At 36.7% G+C, this 12,553-nt stretch overlaps 1 protein-coding gene across 1 annotated transcript in view; it reads right to left on the minus strand.

The window, feature by feature from the left end:
- Positions 1–12,553, minus strand: part of EVC2 (EvC ciliary complex subunit 2) — a 261,845-nt gene that overhangs the window by 117,800 nt on the left and 131,492 nt on the right. The window contains exons 15-16 of the mRNA XM_043972227.1: positions 8,103–8,301; positions 1,958–2,080 (exon numbers count right to left, since the gene is read on the minus strand). Of these exons, the coding sequence (XP_043828162.1) occupies positions 1,958–2,080; positions 8,103–8,301 (322 nt within the window). The remainder of the gene's footprint in view (positions 1–1,957; positions 2,081–8,102; positions 8,302–12,553) is intronic.

Below are 12,553 nucleotides of genomic sequence, written 5' to 3' on the forward strand. Positions count from 1 at the left end.
GATAATCACCTGCCTCGCTTTTTAATTGTTTCTCACTTGTATAAAGGGAAAAATAACTATCTACTTCATTGTCTAAGAGTCCAGCCCTGAAAATGGAGAGGGGCTATGGTCAGAAACCAAACAGCAGTAGTGGTATGCATGGAATTATCAGTCTTTTCAGTTGCACAAAGTAGTCCCTAATAGGAGCTTCATCTTTGAATAAGGAGTACAAAGATCAAGGAGGAAGGGAGATAGCCACTAACAAAATTGTCTTCAAGTTGTTCTGTAATTATAAAATATAATACAAAAGCCCAACAACACCTGAGTAGAACAAGAAAAATTCCATCATGTGTTGTTAGAACTGTTCCCCTTTAGAGAATAACAAAGAGATCTTCGGGAAATAAAATCAGTCAACTAAATCAAACCAATTACAGCAGGGAGTACCCCCGAGGGTGGACATGGATGGGCTTCTGTTTTCAGTTTAATTTACATGGGCTTGTACAATCACATGATGTGAGACACATGTTTTGGATTTCTTTTGCAGTTCATCACAACGTGTCCCAGGCAGAAGAGATATAATATCATTTTCTAGAGAATGTTAGCTGACCAATTGAGTCCACCCCACCACAACATAAACCCAAAAGATAGAAAATCTAAGAGTGGAAGAGGAATTTAGTTTTCTAAGAGATTGCAGAGACAATGGGAACTATAACTTGTATTTTGCTCTAGTGGCCATTTTCCTTGGTCTGTGAGTTAGTTGTCTCTTATCTTGGTTTTAATTTTTTCCCCCCCAAATTTTCAAATTTTAACATACATTTATTAAATAAATACCTTTTAGGTACCAGGCATTCGGCTAAATATTTTTCAAATGTTATCTAATTTTATCCTCCCAACAATCCCGGGAAGGTTGGTGATATCATTCTTACATTTCTCAAATGAGGAAATGGAGGCAGACAGGTTAAATGACTTGCCAAGGGTCATACAGTTAATGTCTGAGGTCAAATTTGAACTCAGGTGTTTCTGACTCTATGTCCAAGGCTCTATCTGCTAGTTGTTCCTGTTAGTGGAAAACCCTGTGGAATAAGGGTGCAAGGGTAGTTGAGGAGACAGATTGAGGAAGGCCTTGAATGTCATGACATCATTTGGAGGCAACTCATAGGATCAATTATTAAAAGTTAGCAGCAGAGAATTCTGTTACAGTTCAGAGTTTCCAAACTCAAACGTTCCAGCTGCCAAGTCACCTGTCTAGTTGCATTACAGACTCAGTGCCCCAGCTTACGTCAGAGACCAGGGGCCAGGGAGAAGGCAAAAAGTGTATGCAAAAAGAACAGGAGTCAAGCAGAAGGAAGAGTGGAGGAAGCATGTTTGTTTCATTTATCATTTCTAAGGAGCAAGCACTTTGGTATAAAAGTTTTATGAGCCCTTACATTTTTTCCCTATATATACCAGCAATCAGATATCATAAAAGAACATCTAGTCCTCTCCAGGGTCATAGGAGATAAAGCATAGGATTTGAAATCAGCAGATCAGAGGTAAAAATCTTGACACCGACATGTACAAGCTGCATGAACTTGGACAAATCATGTCACTTCTCTCAGCCTCAGTTTCCTCATATGTCTGATAGGAAAAACACTTATTCTGTAAACATAAGTAGTTAATATTATCATCACCACCCATGAAATGAACCTCAGAGTAGGAGAAATGACTTTCCCAGAGTCAGAAGTCTAATTATTGTATATGTGAGACTAGAAACTAAGTCTCTGGTCTACTGCAAAGGTTTTACCATTTTTCCACTTTAACACAGTATGTATATGTATATGTCTATGCATGTATGTAGAAATGCAAGAACAATGTAAAATGTTAGCTGAAAACTAGAGAAGCAAAGGAGAAAATATAGATGCTATGATTTTGTGAGCTATTTAATATGGTCACATTTTATATGAGAAGAGGAATATAGCTGAAGGATATTTCTACTTACCTTCTCAAGGAGGTCCTCACTGGGTTTTTCCGCAAAGATGTGAATTTTATCTTCCACACATTTCTTCAAAATGTCTATCTTCCTTTTGTTCTTAGTACGTTGCTTCTTGACTTTTGATTGTTGCTACAAAATATCATTCAGAAATAATATTGGAAAGTAAATAACCATGGAGAGAAAGTTCACTAATTACATATCTTTGGAATCCCTCGTACCACAGAGTGAAAAGATACTGGACTTGGTCTACAGATGACAGACATCCATTCGAGCCTCCCTCCAGAGTTAAAACCCTTTCAGGTTATTAGGAACTGCTCAAGTTTTCATTCCATTGTCATAGCCTTTGATAGTCCTGGGTCATCTCCATACTGTGAGGCATGGGAAAAGGTGGTGCAATGGATAAACTACTGGACTTGAAGCTAGCAAGATTTGAATTCAAAGCCTGCTGTAGACACCTGCTAGCTCTGTGACCTTGGGCATGTCTTCAACTTCTCTCAACTTCAGTTTCTACTTCAGAAACATGGATAATAATACTAGCTATTTCAGAGGGGTTTTGTGAGGATCAAATGAAATATTTGTAAAGCACTAGGCAAATGTTAAAGTGATATATAAATACTAGCTATTTTGATAAAAATATATAACAATAATGATGTTACTATTACTACTACTATTGCTGTTTACTACCACTAGTACCACCACTACCACAATTACTACTACTACCACAACCTACTACTACCACCACCATCACCACTACTATTGCTGCTGCTGCTGCAGACTTAAACCTACACAATTCCTACCATCTGTTCACTTCAACCCTACTCTCCGTTTGCTAAATGAAGCTATGATGACTGGGCCCATCTCAAATTTACACTACATAATCTCAAAGAGTCATCACTGCTGGAAGTAACCTTTTTTTTTCATCCAGCTCTTTCAAATTCATTTTCACATTCCCTGAAGCATCTCAGTGGTTACTCCATACCTTCTCTTCTCTAGTATCCTACTCCACCTCTTCCTATTTCATTCCCATAAAATGACCATGCCTCCTACTTTACTGAGAAGATGGAGGTCATCTGAAGTGTTTTATTTCAACCTCTCTCTTCCACTCTTCTCAACTTCCTTATGCCCTTATTTATCATCTCTTCCTTTCTTTGGGTCTCAGAGGAAGAAGTGGCCTTCCACCTTGGCAAGGGTAGTCTTTCTATCTATACCTTTGAAACTATTTGTTATCTCTTATGGGTAATTGTCCCATCAATGATGACCTCTCTCAGATTCTGGATCATAGACTATCAGAGGAAGATAGGATCTCAGACATCCTTTAGTTTAACCCATCTGAACAAGAATCTCACAACCTTCTCATGAATTGGTCTATTAATTTCTACTTGGTACTCCAGTGATGGGGAAGTCACTACCCTCAAAAGCAACCATTTTTTAAAATGTATTTTCAGTATCTCCTCCTTTAAGCCCTTTTCCTCTATAGCATTTGCTCCTTAGGTCATTGCCTTGGCTCATGACATGGTCTATCTATACTAAACATACCACCACCAAAAACAGACATAAAATAGCATAGCTGTCCTTTCCTCTTTTTCTCCTCTCCTCCCCTTCACAGTTGGATTTATAGAAAGAGTAGATTGCAATATTGTCTCCAGTCTATATCATCATTAAGTTACTTAACCCCTTGCCATATGGTTTCTATCCCTACTCTTCTTCCAATACAGCTTTATTCAAGGTAAGAATTTATTAATTGTCAAATCCATTGATATTATTTATTCATTAACTTTGGCCTTTATACAGCATTTCACAGTGCTGATCAACCTCTTGTTCCTAATATTCTCTTCTCCTCAGTCTCTCATGATATTGCTTTATCCCAGTTCTCTTACATGATCGATTCCACCTTCTCAATCTCTTTCACTATTTTATTTTTATCGCCCCCCCCCCCTCACACCTATGAAGTGTTCCAGCTATAGAATTTGGGGAAATTTTTTTTATAAGACTCCACTCTTATTCTATCTTGGTCATCTCATCTGATCACATGGTTTCTTTGGTATGTCCCCTACCGTAAGACTTTTTTTTTTTGGTGAGGCAATTGGGGTTAAGTGACTTGCCCAGGGTCACACAGCTAGTAAGTGTTAAGTGTCTGAGGCCGGATTTGAACTCAGGTCGTCCTGAATCCAGGGCCAGTATTCTATCCACTGTGTCACCTAGCTGACCCTGATCATATGGTTTCAATGATAATTTCTATACAGATGAATCCCCAATCTATGTATCTATTGATCATTTCCCTCAGAGAACCAACCTGAGTTTTTGGTAGGGATCTCAAACTCAAGATATCCAAAAGTTAGTTCCTCATTTCCCATCAATCCCCCCATGCACGCTCCCCATCGACTTAATTTGCTTCAGATGCTAGTTACAGCTAGGAAGGCAAAATCAAAATATTTCAGTAGTATTCAACTTTTATCTTTACTTGACTGACCATTAGTGTTCAAGTACTATTGATTCTATCTCCAGAATATTTTTAACATCCATTCCCTTCTTTCTACTCACAAACCATTACTTTGGTTTAGGCTTTCATCTCCTTTCACCTATTGTAATGGCCTCTTAATTGGTCCTTCAGTCTCTAATCTCTCTCTCCTCTTCTTTACATAATGTATTATTCTGATTAAAATGCTTCTCTATTTAAAAAAAAAAGGTGTGTGTGTGTGTGTGTGTGTGTGTGTGTGTGTGTGTGTGTGTGTGTTTTGGAACTTTAGTGGCTTCTCAAAGTCAAAATAGTAATTCCTCATCCTGGCATTCTGGCTCCAATGTTTCCATACTTATTACACTATTTTTTTAAATCTCATACTCTATGTTGCAGCTAAAGTGGAGCTTGTCATCTCTAATTATAGCCCAGCTATCACATCTTACCTTTTGCTCAGAACTTCTCCCAAACTAGGAATGGACTTTTCCCTGTTCCCACTTCTGCCTATTGAAGAAGGTCCCAGTCAAGAGCCCCTCCCTCACAGAAACTTTTATGATCCCTCAGCAGAGCTTCTCTCTCATCATATTTTGGAGCACTTTAACTAGTCCTTACATTTGCACTTCTCACTTCCTATCCTCACATAATAATTATTTGTATATATTACTTATCAATTCCACTTTATTATAAGCTTCACAGTACCTCTATCTTATTTTATCTCTGTTTCTCTGGAAGGAAACAGTTGGGTTTTTTTCCCCTAAGAAGTAGTACCTTGGATCATAGTTTTAGAAGTAGAAGGAATCTTACTGAAGATCCAATACAACCACCCCATTTTACAGAGAAGACTAAAGCCTCACACTGTCAAAAGGAGTTACCCAAGGTCATATAGGTACTAAGTAATGGCCAGAATTCAAATTCACACTTGATTAGAGAACTAGTGCTCTCCCAATTCAACTGCACTTCCACCTTTTATAAATGTTTACTTAAATAAATTAAATAAAACGCTTTGGAGCCAAACTCCATTTAATGCTTTCCCCCCACCTAATTGCAAAATACTATTTGTGGAAAGAGTAGAAAAGGATTATGCATTTCAAAGAGATCCTGACTGGACTAAACTTTTTTTTTAATTTGAAAATTAATAGGACAAAGTCCTGTAAAGTCATAACTGGATTCTACAGTTTGACTCCACAAATATAAGACAGAAGAGGCATGTTTAATAGACATTTCAGGCAAAAAAAAATATCATGGACCCATAGATTTGGAACTGAAAGGGCCTTTAAAAAATATCTAGCCCAATCCCCTCATTTTAGAGATGAGAAGATGGACTCAGATAGGTTGAGTGACTTGCCTATCGTCACATAGTTTCAGGGGACAGAATTTGAACCTAGGGTCACCCTGACTCCATATTAAACTCCCTATCCAAAGTGGTACGGTATCTTCTATTAGAACACCATGATCTCACATGAATCAAAGACACACTTGACTCAAAGAATAATGTTGTAGATTGAGAGGCCTTTAATTCAATATGAGATAAAACTGTGGTGGTGGGCTGCACTGAGGAACAGAGGATCCTGCAATAAGAAGATCATAGTCCTACTATACTCTGCCTTGGTCAGAGACCATACCTAGAGCATCAATTCATTTTTAAGCACCACTTGTTAGGGACAACATTGAAAAGCTGAAGAGTGTAATCAGGATGGTGAAAGGCCTTAAATTTATACCATATGAAGGAACTGGAGATGTTGAATCTAGAGAAGACTTAGAGAAGTCCACATATTGCCTACAAGTATGACTGGCCCACTCTTTCCAAGACATCAGTGAATTATTTTAATGGAACCTAATGTCAACTTTGGCCTCTTTGCTTAGAAAAGTCAACTCATTTCTGACCTTCATCTAATATTCTCTATTTAGAAGTTGTATTAAGAGTTGACATATTCCTAGGTTATGCATTTCTTCTTTGAAGGTAATTCTCCATGTTCATAAATAGGCTACAAGTTACAATTTTATACATATTCTTGAGACAGTCTGTGAATCATAAATGAGCTGTGATAACATCATGTAAGACACCTTCCTGGACAATCAAATCACAACTTACTTTTGTATTTCTGTCCTGAGAATACAAAGGGAGCAGAATCAATTTCCAGGGGAAAGACAACATCTGTTCCACCATAAGAGCCAGAAAATGGTTTTTCATTGGGAACAAGAGCATTTTAAGACTATATAAAATTTTGAACTTTGAAAACTTCTGATATGATTAGGTTATCTCAAAATCTGAGAAAACAGACTGCAACTAAGTACAGACATTTCTATCACTTTCAGATGATTTCTTCACACTTCCTCAGAATTGAAGGGTACTTCAGTCCATCTAATTCAAAGGCTATTAACCTGGATACCTGTGAGGTTGTTGGGGGTTTTTTTATCAGTTGAGTAGATAGATATAGTATTGACTTAATGCACATTTTTTCTCCCCCTTCTCCCTCCCTGTCACCCACAAATATAAACTAAAAAAGAAATCTCTTGAGTAGAGAATTTTTCATCTGTATCCTCAGATCCTAGTACAATGTATGATTCATATTAGACACTTAAAATGCTTTTTGATTGATTTAAATAAAAACAGTCCCTTTCCAACTACTTCATCACAGGTATGTAGTTAGGGTTTAGGGGCAAGATGGTCGAATTCCTCTGTCTCTAAAATCCCAACTCTCTATATAAGTGGTAAAGTGTTATTTATATAATGGTGGTTTGCAATTGACTTTTTTTTGTGGGGCAATGAGGGTTAAATGACTTGTCCAGGGTCACACAGCTAGCAAGTGTCAAGCGTCTGAGGCCAGATTTGAAGTCTGGTCTTCCTGAATCCAGGGCCAGTGCTTTATCCACTGCACCACCTAGCTGCCCCACAGTTGACTTTTGAATAAAGAAATGAAACTCATCCAATCCCTTATTGAGTCTCAAAGAAATTAAAAATAATCAGGCTAGTATCTATGTAGAGATTTAAGGTTTACAAAGCACATACACACATACATATACATATACATACATTACATACACACACATACACACACACACACACACACGATTAATAACAGAGTCTAGAGGTGAACCAAGGTTTCCCAATTCCCAGTTCCATGCTTTATTCCCTATACCCTGGTCTAACATAGAAATTATTCTCCTCGTTTCAGGTTAAAACTTTGGTAAATCATTGAAAAAGAATTAAATTTGTAGGATTGTCTTTAAAATCTCAGAGCATTTAAATGTTGTTCTGTTATATTTTTAATATCATTTTAGAGACTGTGTACACTGTTTTCACCTCCCTAAAAGTCAGTCTGCTCTTGCATTCTTGTGTTCTGACCAATTAACCAATTAATGACAGATTGCAAGGACATTTTACCCACTAGTCAATGGAAGTCCTATATGTTGTACTTGACTGTTTAACCAGAAGGGCTAGCTTCTATTTTTAATTCTGCCATGAACTTGGGCTAATCTATTTTCTCTCCAACTCTGAATTTTTTCCTCTATTAAGTAAGGGAGTTGGACTAAGTAACCCCCAAGGTCCATTACAGTTATCAACATTCCATGTTCTAAGGTATTTCCCAGTTCCAACACTCTACAATCCATAGTCTAATGTCCTTCCTAGCTCAAACCTTCTCTGTTTTTGATGCATTTGTAACTGTAACAATTCAACCTTTAGGAGCATCCTACCTGAATATCTGTGAAGGCTTGGTCCACTTTCAGGAACTCGGCTTCTCTCCAATCAGACTGAAAATTCTGCAGCAATACCCTGGCCCGAATCCTAGGCAAGGCTAAGCTGTTGTCCATCTGAGCAAAGCGGTTGTGGAACTCCTGCCTCATTTTAAGTAATTCTTCTTCAGATAAGGAAAGGGGCAAAGACAGAAGCTTCCTGTTGAAATAAAGAAAAGCATTTTAAAATCCTACTTATTCTTCACATATCCAAAAACCTCTTCTATGATGTCTTCTTAGGTTTCCCCAGGAGGCAGTGATAGAAGTGATGCCATTCCATCCTGTCTCTTCTAGTAAATTGCCCTCTCTATCATTCCCAGTTTCTCTCTTATCTTCAATCTCCTTCTGTTTACTGAGTGTTTCCCTACTGCCTACAAACATATCCTATCATAAAAAAAGAATCTCTCAGATGATTCATCTATACAGGCTAATGTTCATCCAATATTTCTCCTGCCTTTTGTGGTTATGAGAAGACCATTTGCAACAGGTGCATTCATTTCCTCTCCTCTCACTTTCTTCTGTACTCTTTATAGTCAGGCTTCAGACTGAATCATTAAACTGAAACTGCTTTCTATAAAGTTACCAATGATCTTCCAATTGCCAAATACAGTGACCTCTTCTCAATCCTCATCTTTCTTACTCTTGCTGCAACCTTTGACTCTGTGGATCATTCTCTTTTTCCTTGAAACTCTTCACTCAGGGCTTGGCTGTGTGGGGGGGGCGGGGTGGTGTTACTGCTATTTCCTGGTTCTCCTACCTACCTGACTGCTACTTCTTTGTCCCCTTTGCTGTCTTTTCATCCAGGTCATGTTCATACATATGTGTGTGCATGCATGTATATATGTATATGTGCATATGTACACACATACACAGGTGTGTATATGTAGACATGTATATATAAAGCGTGTCATACACACGTACATATACACATGTGTATGTGTATAATCATATATACATGTATGTGTGTGTAGACAAGATGCCTTTCAACTCTGAAACTCTGTTGTATGATTAATTTTGATACTACATATATACACATATGTTTATTTACATGTGGGTCCTTTTTCTCTTTCTTCAATCTATTTGAGTACAGACCTAGAAATGGTATTGCTAGGTCAATTTTGCTAGTAATTTTGTGGGAATAGTTCCAAATTGCTTTCCAGAATTGGCAGAACAATTCACAGATGTGCCAACTTACTTATTTTAAAGATAACTGAGGCCCAGGAATAAGAAGTGAGCATGTATACACTTATAAACAGCTAGTATATAAAAAGGCAGACTTTGAACTTTTCTGACTTCAGATTCAGTGTTTTTTCCACCAGCAAGTTCTGTGTGCAGGGTGCTCAACTTTGTATGAGGAAGAATTCACTCCACAATGAGTAGAATTCCTTTTCCTGATAATGTTTATCTCATTTACAAAGAGGCAAATTATTGACTTTATGACAAAACAAAACAAAAAGTCAGTAAACTTCCTAATACTTAGAGTTATCTAAATAGGTTGTAGACTGCTTCAAGAGGTGGTGGCTCCCATTTCCTTGAAGGTCTTCCAAAGAGGCTGAACAACCACTGGCCCAGCATATGATATTCAAGTAGATCTTTCCTTCAGATTTGTGTTGGATGGGGGGGGGGCACTGTCTTTCCATCCAACTTTAAAACTCAGTGATTCATTTTTCCATCACATGGTCATGATATATGTGCTATGTATCAAGGCCTAGTGGCATTGATAACTTTTGTAGATTCTAAGTTCCCCATCACCCCCACACCCCCAATAAGACAGTGTTTCAGTCTAATGAATCATTGTAATCTTCTCACCAATTTCTTCACCCAAAGGACAGGTAAAACTATAGACCATATGATGTCTTGTATACAAATCTGGTGCCTAAAATTTTAGTTGTAAAGGGTCTTCACCAAGGCCTTAGGTGATTTTTAAATTTCAATAATTGGGTGGTAAGCATGAAGAAATGATCTGTAAATGGTATTTAAAAGCAAATTAATTCATACTAGGGCAACTACATGGCATAGTTCTACTTAGAGCATTCCTATTTCCAATATAATGATAAGTAAATAATGACCACTCAGCAAAAGGAAGGTAAATTATATCCTATGGCTTTTAAAATTGAAATCCTTGGGGCAGCCAGGTGGCACAGTGGATAAAGCACCAGCCCTGGATGCAGGAGGACCTGAGTTCAAAGCCAGCCTCAGCCACTTGACACTTACTAGCTGTGTGACCCTGGGCAAGTCACTTAACCCCAATTGCCTCACCAAAAAAAAAAAAAAATTGAAATTCTCAGCCAAAAGAAGAAAATTTACCACTTGTTATAAAAATATATTGTTTCTGGCATACCAATAACCTACATTTTTTTTTCCTTAAAGGTAAAATTTTGCCATTTCAAACCTATAGAAGTATTCTATGAAACCCTGGGATTTTATATTCTTAGCTGTTTTATTTCCAATAAGCCTCCTTGCTTTCAGAAATTACTTGTTATTAAGAATAAAAGATCTGCTAAATCAATATGGGAAAAGGATAGAATTAAGTGCATTCATTCTTTTTTCCTAATAAGTTTTTCATGATATATTCTGTTTCATACATCACTGTGGTTATCCCAAGTGTCACTCAGCTCCCCAAACCCCTCCTTGAGAGTAACCCCATGTAACAAATAGTATTTTTTAGAGAGGAAAAAAATGGCATAACTGATCAATACATTGAGAAAATCTGAAGACATGTAACACTTTTGAACCTCCTACCTCGATGAAGAAGTGGATTGAGGGTGTCTTCTCATAGCTTTCGATTCCAAGCATGCTTTATCTATATAGTTTTATTGCATTTACTTTTGAATTTTGGGTATGTAGTTATTTTTTCCCATTATTATCCTCGTAATTATTGTATATTTTGTTTCCTCAGCCCTGCTTATTGCATTCTGTATCAATTCGTATACATTTTTCCATGCTTCTCTGTTTTCATCACACACTTCATTTCTTAGAGCATAACATTCATGTACAATTTGTTTACCCAATTACCGAATTGATAGACAATTATTTTATTTTTGATTCTTAGCTATCACAAAAAATACTGCTATAACTATTTCAGAGTAAATAGGATTTTTGTCATATTGATGATTTTGTTGGGGTATAAGCCTAGTAATAGATTCTCTTGTTCAAATGATATGAGCATTTTAATCACTTTATTTGCATAATTCCAAATTGATTTCCAAAATAGATATACCATTTCACAGCTTCACCAACAATGTATTGGTCTATCTTTCCACAGATTGAATATTGCCCGTTTTTGTAATTTTTTTTAAAACAGATTTTCAGGGTAGGAAGCAAAACTTTGGAGTTTTAAAATTTTCATTTCTGTTATTATCTTTAATTTGGAGCATCCTTTCATGTGGTTGTGAATACTTTGTAATTCTTCTTTAGAGAACTGTTTATTTATATACTTTGATCACTCATCTACTTGAAACTGGTGGCACAGTGGATAGAGTGCCAGGCCCAGAATCAAAAGGCTCATTTTCATGAGTTCAAATCTAACTTCAGAAACTTTTTAGCTGTGTGATTTCAGGGAAGTCACTTAAGTTTCCTCATCTATAAAATGAGATAGAGAAGGAAATGGCAAACTCTTCCAGTATCTATGCCAAGAAAACAGCAAATGTGGTCATGAAGAGTTGGACATATATATGTATATTTAACATACATATATACAATGTATATTTTAGTCAATATATACATATGTACATAAATTATTTATATATCTTGTATGCCAATTCTTTATCAGAGAAATTTGTTACAAATAATTTTTTTCCTATTCAATCACTTTCTTTCTTATCCTACATGCAAATGTTGTATGTGCTGAAGGTTTTCAGTGTCAATCAACCAAAGTTATATATTTTATCATTTGTAATTACCTGTATTTCTTGTTTGGTTAAGAACACATCTCATACCAATAGCTATGAGAGGTACTTATATCTCTTTCTACTAAGAATTATATTTCCATTAGAATGTGAGCTCCTTGAGGAACAGAAACTTTTTTTGGTCTTTGTAATGGCATCACTATTGCCTATCATAGTGTCTGGCACATTTGTTTTCGTTGTTTAGTAATTTTTTAGTCATGTCTAACTCTTCACGACCCCATCTGGGGTTTTCTTGGCAAAGATCGTGGAGTGGTTTGCCTTTTCCTCCTCCAGCTCATTTTATAAATGAGAAAACTAAGACAAACAGGGTTAAATGACACACTTACCTAGTAAATATCCTGCCTAAGGCTGGATTTGAACTCAGAAAGATGTTTTGCTGACTGTAGGCTTAGCACTCTATCACTGCATCCACTAGGTGCCAGATAATTAATAAAATATAGTCAAACACTGAGGTGAAATAGAGTGGAATATTATAATAATAAAAATGGATATGCTGCATATACT

Source organism: Dromiciops gliroides, chromosome 6 (genome assembly GCF_019393635.1).
Source record: "Dromiciops gliroides isolate mDroGli1 chromosome 6, mDroGli1.pri, whole genome shotgun sequence".
Taxonomy (NCBI): Eukaryota; Metazoa; Chordata; class Mammalia; order Microbiotheria; family Microbiotheriidae; genus Dromiciops; species Dromiciops gliroides.